Below are 17,758 nucleotides of genomic sequence, written 5' to 3'. Positions count from 1 at the left end.
TAATAATAATAGAATGAACGTATGAAAACATGATCAATTCTTTCACCATTATTATCATCATCATCATCATCATCATTTTACATCATGAATTGGATAGGATTTTTATTTTTTTTTTTTTGTTTGTTCCCATTTTTCTGTTCCATTTCGTTGTTGTTGTTGATCGGCTTTCATCATTGTAGTCACAACAACAACAAAAAAAATATGAAATGATTCACATGTTTTAAAGATCCGGTCGATTGTCGATGTGTGTATGTGTGTTGATTTTTTTTCCAGCATCAAATATTTTCCAAAATTCGGTACATTCTTTTTTTTCCTGATTGCTGTTGTTATTGCATATCTATGTGTATATTTAGCAAAAGAATTTCCATCATCAAACAATGCCAATACACATTGTATATAGGCGGATTGTATAAAGGTAACCATTATTATTATTATTATCATTGCAAGTTTTATTCTTTCTTTTTTCCGTCAAGTTTGATGATGATGATGATGATGATGAAAATAAAACTTTTTTCTCTAATGAAGAATATTCTATTCATTTTTTTTCTCATTCACACATTGAGAATTGAAATAGAATATATTTTTGGATATGCAACGATATAATGAAAGAATAGAAAAAATTGATGAATGAAATATGGAAAGAAAGAGAATTTTTGTTTTTGTGTTGCATTAGCATCAATTAAGCGATTAAGCGTAAAGCGTATGATGCAGTATTACTGCAGTGTAAAGAAATGATATTTTTTTTTGAATTTTTAGAAAACAATTTCCAATAGAATTTCCTATCAGTAAAATGAAAACAAATGATCAGAAATCAACAAAAAAAAAAAAACACTAAATGTATCGACAACCAAAAAACATAATCATTATCGATATTCATTATCATTTTCAAACAAATTCATTCCCAATCAATATCGATCGTACAACAACAACAACAACAGAAAAAAAACCTGTCAACAATAATTATTAATTATGATGATCATTTTTGTGCAAAAAAAAATCAAAACAAATGATAATGATTATTATTGTGAAAATGCTATGACATTTAATTGAATGAATGAGAAAAGAAAGAAAATATTCTATGCTGGTTACCAAAATATGTTCTGTTTCATTGATTATTGATTATATAATTGTTGTTGTTGTTGTTTTTTTGTTTTGTCACTATTCTAATATCATTCGGAATAAACAAGATTTACAAATCGAAACAAATTATTGTAAACATCTGTGCTATTCTGGTAAAAATATACATCATTGTCGCCGTCGATTGAACATCTAATTAATTGGTAAATTATCATTGGTGAAAAAAATGTGGTTATATTATAGCCATATTGTTAATGATTCTTCTGTTTTTTGTTCATTATCATTTGATTGCGCATCACTATTCTTTAAATGGAAAATTAATTGAAGCAAATACAGCCTGATGTAATAAATATTGAAACCAAATTGAACACGTATTCAAATCAAACACAAATCACAATTTATAATTTTATCTAGATTATAATTTTTTTTTAAAGAATAAATGATTACAATAATGATATTTTTTTTCATTCAATAATCACAATATGATTTTTTTTTTTGAAAAAGCAAATGGAATGATGATCTTCAGAAAGAAAAACAAAAGCAAACGATTTGGTCAATTTTTTTTGTTGTTGTGATTCTATATGGTTATATTCATGTTCAATCAATTGATAAACAAATTATCATCGAATGAATGAATTTGAAAAAAATAACCACAAATTCAAATTGATGACTACAAAGCTGTTTGAATGATATCATGCGATATGATGATGATGATAATGAGACAAAAAATAAAATTAAAATTTACAAACACAAACAAACACAAACGAATGAAAACGAAATGAATTCGTTTTTGTTTCATCTAGAATATAACAAATAAAATCAAATGAATGGAAAAAAATGAATGGAATAATAATGATGGAGGGAAAAATTAGGCAACAATTTTTAGTGGGAAACAAAAAATTGACTATGAACATTTTCTCTTTATCTTTATCGGGTGGTTTTCCACAAACAAAAAAAAAATTAACAATATTTTTCCCGATTATTAAATGAGCGATTAATCATTGGATTTACAAATATATTTTCTTCATGAATAGATAATAAATAAAAATTATTGGCTTTGGAATATGGATTTTTTTTTGTTGTTGTTACTCGCTGCCCGTTATGACAAGACATGGTTAATTTAATCTTCAAGATTTCTAAATGCTTGTTGCATATTTTCATAAAGTTCTTCAAAATCTTTTTTAATTTTAGCTTCACCCATTTTAACCGGATCCTATTTAAAAAAAAATTCATTTAAAATTTTAAATAATTTCAGATAAAATAATAAAAATTTCTACTTACTTTGAATTTCATTGAACTTAATTGATACATAATATCATTCATTGCTTCTTTGATCATTGCATATGTTACACGATTATCGCCTTTATTTGAATCGACAGCATTTTTAGCTAAATCATAAAAACCGATCATATTTTTCATCATTCCTACAGTTTTATAAAATGGACAGAAACGATCATATGGTGTATAACCATTTTGTTGTAGAAAATCTTCTTTAATAATTTTAGCAACTTCTAATGTAATTTTATCCGTTTCGGCTAATGATGCTTTACCGACTAGTTGTACAATTTCAGATAAATCTTCTTCTTCTTGCAAAATTTGTGAACACTAAACCAGCGAAAACAAACAATAAAATTCAATTTTTTAGAATTATTAGATTAAAAAAGGTGAAACTTACTTTTGTACGTAATGGAACAAATTCCTGATAATTACGATCATAAAAATCATCTAATGCACGCATATATTTTGAATATGAAATTAGCCAATTAATCGATGGAAAATGTTTACGTTGTGCCAATTTTTTATCTAAACCCCAAAATACTTGTACAATACCAAGTGTAGCCGATGTAACAGGATCTGAGAAATCACCACCCGGTGGTGATACAGCACCAACAATCGATACTGAACCTTCACGTAATGGATTTCCAATACATTTAACACGGCCAGCACGTTCATAAAATGAAGCTAAACGAGCCGAAAGATATGCTGGATAACCTGAATCGGCAGGCATTTCAGCTAGACGACCAGAAATTTCACGCAATGCTTCAGCCCAACGAGATGTTGAATCAGCCATCATAGATACATTATAACCCATATCACGAAAATATTCGGCTAATGTGATACCAGTATAGATGGATGCTTCACGAGCAGCTACAGGCATGTTCGATGTATTGGCAACCAATGTTGTTCGTTTCATAATTGATTCAGTTTTACCATCGATTTCAACAGTTAATTGTGGAAAATCTCTCAATACTTCGGCCATTTCATTACCACGTTCACCGCAACCAACATAGATGATAACATCACTATTCGAATATTTGGATAATGCTTGAGAGATGACAGTTTTACCACAACCAAATGCACCGGGTATGGCAGTGGTACCACCTTGAACACATGGAAATAATGCATCAAGTACACGTTGACCAGTTAAAAGTGGATGATTTGCAGCCAATTTTTCGGCAGTTGGACGCATTTGACGTACGGGCCATATTTGCAACATAGTATATTTGGTTTTTTGTCCATCGAAATCGGTTTCCAAAACAACATCCTTTACGAACATTTAATAAACAAGAAATTAATTAAACTGATTTGCATTCGGATCATCGAATAATTACTTACATTCAAATCATAGCTACCCGGTTCAGCGATATAAGTAACAATACCACGGGCTTTTGGTGGTAGAATAATTTTATGTTTGATCAATGTATTTTCCGGAACGAAACCAAAAATATCACCACCAGTAATATTCGAACCGATACGAACATTTTGTGGCATAAAATCCCATTTAACCGTACGGCTTAGAGCAGTTGTATTAACACCTCTTGGAATGTAGATACTATCGGTGAGCACATGAATGTCTCGCAATGGTCGTTGTATACCATCAAATATACTACCCATAATACCGGGACCAAGTTCAACGGATAATGGTTTACCTGTTCGTAATACCGGATCACCGACAGTGACACCAGCTATGTTATGAACAAAAATATTTTTTAAAATCAAAGTTGCATATAAACAATTAAACAGAAAACATACATGTCTCTTCATACACCTGAATGGTAGCCATATCACCTTCTAAACGAATAATCTCACCAACCAATTCATCATGACCAACACGTACCAATTCATACATAGCAGCACCGGACATTTTTTCGGCCGTAACTACAGGTCCCGATACAGCAAATACATAACCGAATTCGGATTCTTTAGCATCGGCGATTTTCGGTAATAAACCGGCAGTTAAATCAATTTCTGTCGTCTATTAGACAAGATTGAAAGAAGTGGGCGTATATCACCACAATCAATAAATGTTTTATTGATGAAAAATCGAATTTGAAAAAATAAAAAAAACAATTTCAAAGTTAACATTTTCACATTTTAAATTAAACAAAATAAAAACATTACCATGATGATAAACAATAATGATGAATTTTGTAAAAGAAAAAATATTTCAATCAATCAAACAGTCAATCAAAAAGTTTGATGAAATTCGGATGACTATGGAAATAATTTATTAGATCAAGAAAATTGAAATGATTCGGAATCAAAGTAATAGTTTTCGAAGATCAGGTGTTCCAGTAGAAAAAAAATCAAAGAATTTTAATCAAAATCAAAAATTGAAAAAGATTCAGCTCGTTTCTTTTTTTTTGGGACACACAGCAACAATGATGAGGGAAAAAAGTACAAAATTGGGAGTTATTGTCAGTGTGTGAGTGTGTGTGCGATAATGCTCCCTTGGTTTTCCGCTGGGTTGATGATGATTATATTTGATGTTGTATGTGATGGATTTCGATTGGATGATTATGATGATGATAATAATATAGGGAGCTATAATATAAAAAATATCGTCAGCGTCCGTTTTTGCCGATAGAATCTTCTTCATTTTTTTTATGTCAAAAACAACAACAACAACAGTAGTGGTATCATCTATATGGTCGATCTAACCAAACCAAACCAAACCCCAATGTTGTTTTGAACAATTAACATTAAAATTTTTTTTCCCCATTGAAAATTTTTGGAAGCAAAGTTCAATGTTGTGGTATAATGTGTCCTGATATATAATCGGACAACATTTCGATTTCGATTTATAGATGGCAGGATTTTAGATTTTTAGAATTTAATTTTAGTTTGATAATTTGATTTATTTACAGAATATTTTGGATAAAAAATAAATACAAAAAAAAAATCATGGTCAATGATAATGATGATGGTATTGAAGAAATGAATTGATCACATATCTTGTACACTCCAATGATATGCTTCCTCTTGAATAGCTTCACGATCGGCTTTTTTAGCAAAATATTTTGCTTCATAACCATTCGAACGATCAACACCATCCCAACGATATCCTGGTTTAATATCAAAACGATTCGGTGGTGGTGGTGGACCACGATATTTGGGAAATTTTTTATAATTTGGATCTTGACTTTTTTCCTCTTCACGTTTTTTCATTATTTCGGCCAACATTGGATCATCTTGACGATCTTGATTTCGTAATAATTCATCAAGATCATCATCATCTTTATAACGTGCTAATGGCTTTGACATTTCGTGTAATTCGCTCTCCATTTTTTCCAATTGTTCTTCGCGTTGTACCAGGCCTTTTGACCATCGATCATAGACTGCTTGTTTTTCAGCCTGTTCGATAGCATTTTGTTCATCTTTTTCCTGTTTTTCTTTCAATTCTTTCTCGATTTCACGTATTTTACCAGTTTTTCGATCACGAAATACTGTTTTAGCATTCTTGCCAGATATATCATCATTTAATTTGCTCATTGCTTTTTCATTTCTTTTCTTCAATTCAACTAATTCCTTCTTAATTTCTTTCGCATCTGAAAGACCGGCTTTTTTACCGGCCAATGTTTTGCGTTCAGTTTTTTGTTGTTGTTGTTCGGGTAATTCAGGCGATTTAACCCGATCAGAATCTGTATCACCACCGATTGCTTTCCATTTAGTTCGATCAGCAGAATCGGTACGCATATGAATGGGACGTTCATCAATCACAGCCGTAACGATTGGTTTTTCTTCTTTGGTACCAAAATATAATTCTTCTTCATCACTATCATATCGTTTTATTTGTTGTCGAAAATCAACGTCTGTATCGATAATGGAAACACTACAAAGAAAATGAAATGATAAAATTAAAATGAAAATTATGAGCTGAGCAAAAAAAACTTACGTTGGTTGCTTGACATTCGATGTAGATGTTTTCAATTTCTTTTTCTTTGGTTTACGTTCATAATCATCCTGTGATGAATATTTTAATTTCAAATATTCTTGGTGGGTCATCGGACGATCATATGATCGCGACATTTTTCTTATCGAATATTAAATTAAATTTAATTAAAAAAATTTCAAAAATTTCAAAAAAAACTCAAATCAAATCGAGACATGCGAATAAAATCAATAGACAGCTGTCATTAAATATCGTTACGCTCAGGATATTTAAATGAATTTTGTTTTTGACAAATCAATTTAATTATGAAACGATCATACGATCAATTTGTTCAAAACGAACAATCGAACAAAGATGAAGACAAAACGGAATCAGATCAACGTTTACAGCAAGAATTTTTTACACAATTCACAACAATTGAATTGGCTAGAAATTTACTTGGTAAATTTTTATGTCGTCAAATTGATGATAATGTTCAATTGAAAGGTATGATTGTCGAAACCGAAGCATACGTTGGACCTGAAGATCATGCATCATATACATTTGGTGGTCGTCGAACTAATGCTAATGAACCAATGTATATGCCTGCTGGTACCTGTTTCATACGACTTATATATGGAATGTATTATTGTTTCAATTTATCTAGTCAAGATAATGGTGGTGCTGTTCTCATACGTGCTGTTGAACCAACCGAAGAATCCATTGATAAAATGATTGAATTACGTCAAAAACATCCAAAGGCATCGGGTAATCTAAAACAATTTAAATCCAAACCATATCTATTAGCAAATGGTCCATCCAAATTATGTATTGCATTCAATATTGATCAATCGATGAATCGAAAAAATATCATAACCGATCAATCGATTTGGTTAGAACATAATGATGATTGATTTATAATCAAACAAGAAGATATTGTTGAGTCAAAACGAATTGGTATTAGCCCGAAAAATTTATGGTCCAATCGATTATTGAGATTTTATTTGCGACAAAACAGATCAGTGAGCAAATTTTGAAAAGAATATTTTTTTTTGAAAATAAAAACAAAGCTCAAAGTTCGGATTTAGAATCATCGAATTTTTCGAAATAAATTAATTTGTCTTTAGGATCAGGAATAATTGTTTCCGATCCAGGTTTCCAATTTGCCGGACATACTTCACCATGTTGATCAGTATATTGGAATGCCTGTACCAAACGTAATGTTTCATCAACTGATCGACCAACTGGTAGATCATTCATTGTGATCTGACGCAATATGCCGTTTTTATCAATAATAAACAGTCCTCTGTAATTCGAATGTATTATTATCATTATTTCTTTTTTTTGGCATTGAATTTGTTCATTTACCTAAGACTGTGACCCAAATCTTCAACATAGACACCATAATCTTTGGAAATCTGATGTGTTTGATCGGATAACAATGGAATGTTTAAATGTCCAAGTCCACCTTGTTTACGTGAAGTTTTTATCCATGCTAAATGTGTATAAGGTGAATCAACAGAACAGGCAATAACTTCAGTTTGAATGGCTTTAAATTCTTTGATACGATCACTGAATGCGATGATTTCAGTTGGACATACAAATGTGCTTTTAAAATTAAAAATCATTGAAATCAGTTTTTACAATCGGAAAGAATCAACCAACTTACAAATCTAATGGATAGAAAAAGAATACAAGATATTTGCCTCGAAATTGTGTAAGATTCATTTCTTTTAGATCACCCGAAACAACGACCGTTCCTTCCCAATATGGTGCAGGTTTCATAACTGAAATGAATTTTTGTTATTTAAATAAATTTTCAAAAAAAAAAACAATTTCATTTTCAATCCTATTTATACTTTGTGCTTTTGACCAATGAAGCCGATGTGAACTTTCGCCTGGATGAAGACGACCTTCACGTGGATAAACATCCAAACCGCTTCCACCAAAATTTTGACATTGTTCAACAGCAGCTTCACCAATGGTCAACATTAAATTAATGATCATCATTAATAATAATGTTTTATTGACAATCATTGTTGCAGTAATAATATTGACCATGGTAACAAATTGGTTACTTGGTTATTTGAAATGAATTACAGTTATTAAGAAAATCAATCCAATTCTAATGATGATGCGTTGGCGTTATTTTGAAAAAAATAATAATTGAAATAAACACGCGATCAATTTGAAGTCGAGTTGGAAACATTTGGTGCCATCTAATGGATCCAAAATGGAAATGAAAAAAAAATTTAATTTTCTTAATTAAAAAATCCTTTTTATTTATTATATTAATATGAGAACCAAAAAAAAACTTTCAATAATTTATATTTTAGAAAATTCTGTTGTTATTGTCGATTCCGATAGTAATGATTTTTGATCCGTTTGTTTATCGTCATCATCATCATCATCATTATTATTATTATCATTGGAACATATATCGATTGTCCATGATGAATCTGCATTACTACTAATATTTGACATTGTTTCACTTAAATTTGTCATATTTGTAATCGAATCCGATATCATTGTTAATGTTGAATCATAAAATAAACGAAATGAAAAAAATAGATAAGCATTTTTATTACCAAAACGATTGACAAGAAATGTATCATCATTTGCAGCACGTTCAATATCCGAACGATTTGTTGGTAAATCTTTCATAAATATTTCAACAGTTTCAGCTGATAATATACGATCATCATCAACATCATCGTTGATTAATGGTGGTGATGATGATGATGATGATTCTTTAGTCATCATCATTATTTCATCCATATCATCCAATGTTTTCTGTCGTAATCGTAATTTTTCTACATCATCAATCAGAAAATATTCGATTAAAATCAATTGATTCATTATATTTGAAGTGGGAAAAAATTACCTGTATAATGTTTAATCCAATCATGTAATTGTTGTACAATATCGGTAATTGTATCGGTTCGTTTAGTTGGTGTAAATAATCGATTGCCAAGATTAATCATTGGTGGTGGTGATGATGATTGCTGTTGTTGTTGCTGCTGTTGTAATATTGATGATTCTGATTCAATTGATTCAAAGAAACAAATACGAAATATACGCATATAGGCACCATGTTCAGTGAATGCCATTGATCTGCTACCATTTTTTGGATTGGCTAGTTATAAAATAAACGAACAAAAAATTAATGATTTGATTAATCAGATCGCGAATTGACGCAAACATACTGGATTTCATTTTAACATCCAATGATTGTGCATTTAAAAATTGTCGTTGTCGTTGTTGATTCGTTTGTTGTCGTAACCATAATGAACCACGTTCAATAACCTGATCAAAACATTCAAATTTTGGACGACGAAAAAATGTTGATCTTGTTAATTGTCGTGGATGAAAATCTTCAATACCGATTTGTATTAATAATTTTTCTTGATTATCATTATTTAATGTTTCATAAAAAATTCTTAATATAAATAGATTTTTAGTTGATAATATTGATAATGTTTGTTCGGTATTAATTTCCCATTCAAGATTAGCATCATAGCTTGCACTTTCAATTGCTAGAATACGACCATCAAAACCATTATTCTGTATAATTTCATCATTAAAACGTTTAATAACATCATCAAGATCTTCAAATTCACATGTAATATCATTTTTCATTCGTGGTATTATATCTTTGAAACTTTTCAATAAAGAATTTTGAGTAATTTTTAAAATCAAATTCATTAAATTCAAAAAAAATTTACCAAATTTGTTGATTGTTTTGTCGTTTGTGTAACTGTCGTCGTCGTCGTCTTCGTATCCAAAGTCTATTTTTTTGTTAATAAATTTTGTCAAAAAGTCATTTTTAAATAATTAAAATGATAAACAAAACAAAAAATTAATTACCTAAATGCTCGTAAAACATTATTCGTTTCTGAACCATAAATATAATAACAACAATCATTTGTTTTTAATTCATAACATTGATTTTGATCATTATATTTGATTGGTATGATTATTGTTTCACCATTAATAAATTCCCATTCATCATGATGATTTTGTAGCCATTGATTGGCAACTTTAATCATTGTACTTTCCAATCCCAGAATAATAAAAATAATAATAAAAAAACAATGAATTTTTGAGAGCTGTAGACATTTGCGAAAATAAAAAGGATTTGGTGTTTTGGCTAATGGTTTTTTTTATTCAGGTTTCTTTGATATTTCAATAATTCATTTGCAATTCAAAACTGAAAATTTCAAACAAAAAAAATAAAAACATAAACCGCCCACACACAAATTCAAAGTCATTATACACAATGTATACTGAGAGGAAAAAATCTAGATTTCCGTTTTGATTGACTATTTCTCTCTCTCTCTCTTCACCTTGTGATTATTCATAAATTTCAACTGCTAATAACAAATGATAAGAATTATTCTTCACTCATGAAATAAACTCCGAAAAAAATCAAATCTGAAAAATTGAAACAAAACAATGATATAACGCCTGCTGCTGATTTTTTTTTTTTTGTTGTTGGTCGGTTTGATAGAATATTCTTGTTTGGTTTCTATATTTCTATGGTGTATACAATATTCATAGGTATTAATTATTTATAATGAATACTTTTTCGTTTTATTTTCTCATCATATTTTTAATTTTCTCTTTGTTGTTGTCAAAAAAAAAAGTTTCAGTAATATTCTATTTATTCCAAAAAACACTGTGTTAACATTAAAAACAAAATGCAAAAAAGAAAAACACACACACCCGACACTTATCACACAATGGGAAAATAAAAATGAATAAGAATTTTTTTCTTCTTTGAATACAAATCGAAAGAAATCGAAAGTCATTTGGACATTTGGTTTTTTTTTTTTGAATGATTTAAAGGGTTTAAATAGAAAAAAAATGTAACAATACCTGAATGAATGATATTCAACCGATGATTGTGACATAACAGAACCAGCAGGTTTAATAACACCTGGTATAAAATCAACAAATGTAAATCGTACATTTGGATCGTTAATATTTTTTTCCAAAATTTGTGGATGTTCAGGTTGAAAATCACGTTGATGACGTAAATATATTGCAAATGCCATTTTACATTTGAAATGTTTTCAACAACAACAGAAAATTCAAAACACACAAATTTTTACGTATTAAAAAAGATGAATGTTGATTATAAGCGCGCGCTTTATCCAAATCTTTGAATTAGAAAAAAAAACAATAATTGAATCGATGCGTTTTTTTCGTGCTACTTTGGAATTTCCATCATCGTCATCCGAAAGGAAAAATAAACTGCAGTGTTAACATGACGAATTCATCGAAACAAATACATTTCAACATTCTATAGTCAAACACACAGAATCAATAGTAGATTTTTTTACAATTTCGACAGGTATAGTAGTGGTCAATGATTCTGGAATTTTGGATCACCAACCATTGACAACAACCACAACCACTTCCACTGTTAGTAGTGTTTTTACAGAATTTGTCGCAGAATCAAAGAATTGTAAGGAAAAAAAATTTAGGGTAAATTCTAAACGAAAATTTCCTTCAAAAAAAATCGAAAATCGATATAAATATCGAATAAGTAATGGAAAAATTCAAATAATTAGATCGAGGAATAATAATAATGAAAGAATACCCTTTTTTAATGACAAAAATTGCATTAATAAGAATTCTTTATTTCTTTTATTTTTGAATTGTGGTTAAAATTCTGAAATAACATAATTGGCTATTGATTTTACAACTATAATGATAATTTATTCATTTATTTATTTTAGACATTATAACCAATTAGGTTTCGTTTTCCAATAACTTCGCCAACAAAAAACCAACACATAACTTCAATACCGATCAATGTATTAAGCCATGCTTCTTTGACCGGTAATCGTGTCCAACGCATCGACATTGTACCGCTTACAAGATTGGAAAATCCTTTTATAATTGCAGGTATATCAGCTGGTGTTGGTGGATATAATTCTGTTTTAGCAAAACGATTAAATTCACGAAGTTTTGGCTTTGCGGCTAAATGTAATGAGTTTTTGTTTTGTTTGATTAAAAAAAAATTAAGATAAAAATTAAACAAATCTTACCAGCCATAAGAACGGGAATTTTAGCGGCTAATTTTGACATTTTTCTTTTCGAAAATTATTTGTTTATTATTCGATAAATTATCAACAAAATTCCAAATCAAAAAAAAACAAACCAAACACAACTCACACACTGAATTGAATGACCAAACTTTAACAACTTTAACCTCGCGTTCGATCGAAAGGACTTTCGAGGATCCTTTTCATAAATGACAGGCTTCTTTTTTTTGAATAGAAAACTAAAGAATAAATGGAAAAAAAATCAATCATTTCTACAAAATCAATTGATTTCGAATCGATTTTCAATCAGAATTTTTTTTTATTGAAAAGAATAATCTATAAAATTGAGATTTTTTTGAAATCATTTTTTAAAAAATAGATAAAATTTTAACAATTAATTTTAAAAAAAGTTTCGTAATCGTACTATATGAACAAGACCTATAAACGAGTGTTTATAGCTGCTGTGTGTGTTTGTGTATACACTAAGTTGGAAAACAACAACAACAACAACTGAAACACACACTATTATAGGCATCATGATGGCGCCAAGTGAAAAAAAAAATTGACAAGCTTGAATAATATAAGCTCGCGGTACTCGCCGTCTCATCATCCAACTGAATAAAAATTATATACACCACACGAACATACGAAAAAAAACATCACTTCACAAACGAACCAAAAAAAATAAAAAACAACTTAACTCTTTCACTCATCAACCTAACCAGAGAATCAAGACAACAACAACAACAACGACGAAACAAAAAGTATCCAGTCAGCCAGTAGATCTCCATTATCAAAATATAATTCATCATCAATAACAATAATCGAAACAACAGACAGACGTTCAACGCATCATTGCACACACTTGAATATCAACTATTTTAAATAACAACGAAAAAGAAAAATTTAAACAATGTAAAACAAAACAAGAAAAAGAAAAAAGAATTCATTGTCGACATAATAACTGGCGCAATCCGAAGAAGAAGAAAAAAAATCTGGGAGTGATATAGCTCCCGCAGCATGTTATTCAATTTTCTTATGTAATCGATGATGATATATTTTGGATCCGGCGCGTGCCGCATAAATGATTTTGTTTGTTTTTTTAAAAATTGATTTGATCATCATTCTTTTAATTCGTTTGATGTTTTAAATTTTGTTTTTTTTTCGGTGTTAATGTGAACAACAACAACAACAAAAAAACTTGTTTAAAATTCAATTTGAATTTATATAAAGTGAATTTTTTTTATTTTTTTGTAATTTAAAGGTTTGTAATTATACATTTATTATTATTTTTACTTGATAAAGATAAGCGCATGATCTGCATTGTTGTTTTTGTTTTGGTAATGGATTCATAAACAACAACAACAACATAATTTTCATTTTATTACATTGATGATTACTTCGTTTGCATAATTGCTCAATATTGAAAATGATTATTTAGTTTTCAGTTGATGATGATATTTTATAGTGTGTAAATGTATATGCGATGCAATTTTGACAACAGAGTGAATGGTGAATCCTTTACACTTCGAATATATTAATTATTTTCATTATCACAAATGAATAGGATATTTACCATTTGATATTTTGAAAACTTTTTTCTTATATTCATTTCACACACACATACACATGTCTCTTTCGTTAATCACAATCAAATGGAGAAAAAGTAAGCTCATCTGTATTTTGTTGTTTCACCGTTTTCTTTCATCTCTGTTCATTAAAACTTGATTGATTTGATGGTGTTGAAGAAAACAAACAAAATATTAAATTTTTTTTTTAAAGAATGTTGTAACAACATTATCGGCAATTGAAATTTTGTAACATCTGTGCAATTACAGAAGTGCGAGAGAGAGAGCGAAAGAAAGAGTTACATCAAAAATGATGATGATGTTTTATTGAATTTTGGATCGCCCTTTTTTCTCTCTAAAACATTTTTCATGTTTGTTTTTTACAAGTGAATTTTGTTTGTTTTTTTTGAGAAAACATCAAAATTAGTTTTTAATAATCTTTGTTTAAAATATTAACTCTTTTTGTTGTTGTTTTTGATTTTAATCGAATTCAATTTGTTTAAAATTTTTTCTTCGATCTGATTTTCGAATTTCGAATCTTTTTTTTTATTATTGACACGCACACTATTTTCACAGTAATTTTGAAATTCCAAAAGGAAGAGATTGTTTAATTTTCCACAACCGGTTGAAATAGTGTCTAATCCATTTTTTTGTTTTGTTTAATTCATTTTTCATCTATCGTTTTAGTTTGTTTTTTTTCTTGTTTATATCGGCCAAATCATCTCTACTCAATCATCACAGACAACAATAAATGTTGAATTAATCCAGAAATAAACAATAAAAAAAACGTTTGCCAAAAGAATTTTAAAAAAAAGAAAGAAACTTGATGAATGAATGTCAGCATCAATTTTCAAATATTCATAATTAAAAGTTAGTAAAATCATAATCGAAATTCATTGTTTTGATAATTTTTTTTTAAATTTAGAAATTTTCGGCCATGGAACAACAAAATGGTAATGGTGATGGCCATGTGTCGGATGTTGTTATTGATGCTAATGATATGAAAACAACACCAAACATTACAAAGAAAAATAATAATCGAATAATTCGTAGCCTTGATTGGGATGATTATCTAAAAGTTTGTCCGGGAAGACCAGCACCAGCCCAATATTTTAATCATCATCTAGATCCACCAGATAATGAATTTAAAATCAATCAAAAACTTGAAGTATCTAGTCCGGATAGTCATGATTTTGTACATTTAGCTACTGTTGTTGGCTATATGGGTCCACGTTTGCAGCTACGATTAGATGGTTGTGACAATGCAAACGATTTTTTCGAACTAGTCGATTCTGAAGCAATAAGTCCAATCGGTACTTATAAATCAAAAGGACGTTTTTTCGCTGCACCATTACGTTTTCGTAGAGATGCAGCAACATATGCAAGTTTCTGTAAACAAGTGTTAAAAAATTCGTTTTATGCACCAGAACGATGTTTTAAATCACCACCAAAACGTCCAGAAAGAAATTATTTTGAACCCGGTATGAAATTAGAAGCAGTGGATAAAAAACATCCATCAAATATTTGTCCAGCAACAATAAAAAGTGTTGATAATATGGATGTAGAGATACATCTGGATGGTTGGGATAATAATAATGATTATAAGTGTCCTTATCATTCACGACATCTTTTTCCCGTTGGTTGGTGTAAAAAAACTGGCCACATTCTTCAATTACCTGGACCGAAAGGTAATTTGTTTTGATGATAAACTTTCTTTTTTAAAAACAAATATTTTTTTCTTTTAATTTTAGTTGAATATGAAATTGATGCTAAAAAACAACAACGACAACAGCAACAATCCGATACAAGTATTAGACAAAATGATTTAAACCCTTGTAAACAAACTAATAATAATAATAATAATGTTATTCATTCGAACAATAATCATAATAATAATAAAGTTCATCAGAATCATCATGAAGAAGTTGATTCTTCATTACATAAAACGATCAAAGTTGAACCAACTGTTGTTGGTAATGAAGAAAGTGTGAAAAAAATGTCCATTAATCCGAATCATATTCCTCATCATCATAATCATAATCAAAACAAGAATAATGATCACAAAATTCAATCGATAACATCATCATCATCATCATCATCAACATCGACATCGATTGATATTTCGTCGAAAAAACAAATGATGAATAATACTAATAAATTAGTGAATGAAAATTTTCAACAACAACAAACAAAACCAAACAACAACAGTAATAATAATAATAATAGCCGAAAATCTTTGATTAATTCCATTTCATTATCGGATCATCATAATAATTCATCGTCATCATCATCGTCAGGAAAATTAGCATCGACAGCTTCCAAATTACCATCACCATCATCATTGACATTAGCATCAGATTCTTCTATAAAATCATCAAAAAATATTGATATTAATAAACGTAAACATAGTGAGAATAATCATCATAATCATCATCATCATCATCATAATCATCAACAAGAAAAATACAATAATCATGGTACAGATAATAAATTAGAAAATTCCAGTGCCTCGCTTTCATTTGCAGCGACAACTACAAAAACCACGATGTCAACAAATCTAAAATCAATGGAAATTCCATTAATGAATGCTGCGGTAAAACGTTCACCAGAAGATGAAGATCAATGTTCATCAACATCAACGCCTGTGACATCGAAAAAGATTGCTAGAAAATCCATTGTTGGAAATGGCCATAATCAAAATAATGAACATCCGAATCAAGATCATGATCATCCGCAGCAACAACCGATTCGAAAAAATAATAAATTGGTAGAAATGACACAACCGGCTAAATTGCCATTATATTTTGTTAATGGCCAAAATAACAACGATAACAACAATGATAATAATATTGTAATGAATAATCAATCATCATCATCGTCAATGATAATGAAACGATATGCAAATGAATTGCCAACAAGAGAAATTGTTGATCATTGGTCAGTGGATGAATTGTTGGAATTTTTGAACATACGTTTTCCAGAATTTCATAAATTTGAACAAAATTTTCGATCTCATGTAAGTTTTTTTTTGATCGATTTATTTCAAAAAATTTTATTTTTCTTTTTCAATTTTTTCAATTTTAAATAGGAAATTGACGGTAACGCATTTCTACTACTTGACAATCATGATTTAATGATGAAATTTTTGGGCGTTAAATTGGGCTATTCACTTAAGATTATTGATCTGATTGAAAAGATTAATACTGGTGGTTGTAGTGGAAATATTATGGATACAACTGACAGTAGTTTATCGAATTAAGAGAATTGGAAACAAAAAGATTCCTTTTTATCATCATCAACATTATCATCCACACACACACACATCCACAAAAACAAACAAATACTTTTTTTTTGTGAATCAATTTTAATTGTTATCAATTGTCGATAAATTCTATATTATGTGTAACTTTTCTGAGAATACTTTATCTTATTATCAATGGTCATTATCATTATTTTATTTTGGGAAAAAAAAAGATTTGAATTTGTTTTTCTTTCACCTCCCTTCCTCCTTCAACACAACATTATTATCGTTGATTTTTTTGTCAGCCAAATTTCAAATTTGGTCATTTAAATCCAGAAACTTTTTATCCACTATTTAGGTACTCAGTACACGAAACAAAACTCTTATTTGATTTTCTTTTTCTTTTCATTTTTTTTTTTTGGCGAAATTAATCAAAGTTTTTCCTGTTATACGATTCTAAAATCGATATTCGACAATGAAAATCAATATTTGATCATCAAAATTCTCTATAATATATTGCGAACCGGAGAGAAAAGATTTTTTCTCTTTATGGCAAAATATTTTGTTTTTGTTTTTAAATGTTTATCATGATCAAACAAAATAATAATAATAATAATAATTTTTTCAAAAGAAAAACTGATTTTAAAAAATTCATTCACCTAAAGAA

At 29.1% G+C, this 17,758-nt stretch overlaps 7 protein-coding genes across 9 annotated transcripts; 2 read left to right on the top strand and 5 right to left on the bottom strand.

Annotated features, from left to right (window-relative positions):
* Positions 1-1,457: 1,457 nt before the first annotated feature.
* Positions 1,458-4,894, bottom strand: LOC113798719 (V-type proton ATPase catalytic subunit A-like). The gene is made up of 6 exons (XM_075819759.1): positions 4,480-4,894; positions 4,111-4,333; positions 3,694-4,043; positions 2,753-3,622; positions 2,359-2,682; positions 1,458-2,290 (listed from the first exon to the last, which is right to left on the bottom strand). Exons 1-6 carry the CDS (start codon positions 4,480-4,482, stop codon positions 2,198-2,200), a joined length of 1,863 nt encoding a protein of 620 aa, XP_075675874.1. The 5' UTR covers positions 4,483-4,894; the 3' UTR covers positions 1,458-2,197.
* Positions 4,895-5,174: 280 nt separating this feature from the next.
* Positions 5,175-6,389, bottom strand: LOC142644933 (BUD13 homolog). The gene is made up of 2 exons (XM_075819761.1): positions 6,254-6,389; positions 5,175-6,190 (listed from the first exon to the last, which is right to left on the bottom strand). The coding sequence occupies exons 1-2, from the start codon at positions 6,385-6,387 to the stop codon at positions 5,305-5,307; spliced, it is 1,020 nt and encodes a 339-aa protein (XP_075675876.1). The 5' UTR covers positions 6,388-6,389; the 3' UTR covers positions 5,175-5,304.
* Positions 6,390-6,550: 161 nt separating this feature from the next.
* On the top strand, positions 6,551-7,547 carry LOC113798721 (putative 3-methyladenine DNA glycosylase). The gene is given in 1 exon segment (XM_027349295.2): positions 6,551-7,547. A coding segment is annotated over 1 exon segment (711 nt). The 5' UTR covers positions 6,551-6,555; the 3' UTR covers positions 7,267-7,547.
* LOC113798720 (peroxiredoxin-like) lies at positions 7,203-8,392 on the bottom strand. Its single transcript, XM_027349294.2, has 4 exons — positions 8,089-8,392; positions 7,899-8,016; positions 7,598-7,837; positions 7,203-7,535 (listed from the first exon to the last, which is right to left on the bottom strand). The coding sequence occupies exons 1-4, from the start codon at positions 8,288-8,290 to the stop codon at positions 7,301-7,303; spliced, it is 795 nt and encodes a 264-aa protein (XP_027205095.1). The 5' UTR covers positions 8,291-8,392; the 3' UTR covers positions 7,203-7,300.
* A 152-nt stretch (positions 8,393-8,544) lies between these two features.
* Positions 8,545-11,653, bottom strand: LOC113798638 (uncharacterized). 2 transcript variants are annotated; one of them, XM_027349202.2, is made up of 6 exons: positions 11,108-11,650; positions 10,097-10,282; positions 9,955-10,017; positions 9,436-9,890; positions 9,114-9,365; positions 8,545-9,042 (listed from the first exon to the last, which is right to left on the bottom strand). In XM_027349202.2, exons 1-6 carry the CDS (start codon positions 11,284-11,286, stop codon positions 8,555-8,557), a joined length of 1,623 nt encoding a protein of 540 aa, XP_027205003.2. In that variant the 5' UTR covers positions 11,287-11,650; the 3' UTR covers positions 8,545-8,554. The 2 variants fall into 2 exon arrangements, with proteins under 2 accessions (XP_027205003.2, XP_075675875.1); XM_075819760.1 differs by lacking the exon at positions 10,097-10,282 and having other exon boundaries at positions 11,108-11,653.
* Positions 11,654-11,853: 200 nt separating this feature from the next.
* Positions 11,854-12,457, bottom strand: LOC113798530 (ATP synthase F(0) complex subunit g, mitochondrial-like). Its single transcript, XM_027349085.2, has 2 exons — positions 12,286-12,457; positions 11,854-12,217 (listed from the first exon to the last, which is right to left on the bottom strand). The coding sequence occupies exons 1-2, from the start codon at positions 12,323-12,325 to the stop codon at positions 11,970-11,972; spliced, it is 288 nt and encodes a 95-aa protein (XP_027204886.2). The 5' UTR covers positions 12,326-12,457; the 3' UTR covers positions 11,854-11,969.
* A 321-nt stretch (positions 12,458-12,778) lies between these two features.
* On the top strand, positions 12,779-17,727 carry LOC113798637 (uncharacterized). Of its 2 annotated transcripts, XM_075819757.1 has the most exons (5): positions 12,779-13,546; positions 14,538-14,720; positions 14,776-15,538; positions 15,602-16,866; positions 16,939-17,727. In XM_075819757.1, exons 3-5 carry the CDS (start codon positions 14,788-14,790, stop codon positions 17,107-17,109), a joined length of 2,187 nt encoding a protein of 728 aa, XP_075675872.1. In that variant the 5' UTR covers positions 12,779-13,546; positions 14,538-14,720; positions 14,776-14,787; the 3' UTR covers positions 17,110-17,727. The 2 variants fall into 2 exon arrangements, with proteins under 2 accessions (XP_075675872.1, XP_075675873.1); XM_075819758.1 differs by lacking the exon at positions 14,538-14,720.
* Positions 17,728-17,758: the final 31 nt, after the last annotated feature.

The sequence above is a fragment of the Dermatophagoides pteronyssinus genome, unplaced genomic scaffold (genome assembly GCF_027571235.1).
Source record: "Dermatophagoides pteronyssinus isolate colony J.1.1.1.1 unplaced genomic scaffold, Derpt_VIB-CSIC_2022.12 sq0004, whole genome shotgun sequence".
Taxonomy (NCBI): domain Eukaryota; kingdom Metazoa; phylum Arthropoda; class Arachnida; order Sarcoptiformes; family Pyroglyphidae; genus Dermatophagoides; species Dermatophagoides pteronyssinus.
The sequence above is the reverse complement of the archived record's forward strand: the minus strand, read 5'-3'. Positions and strand labels throughout refer to the sequence as shown.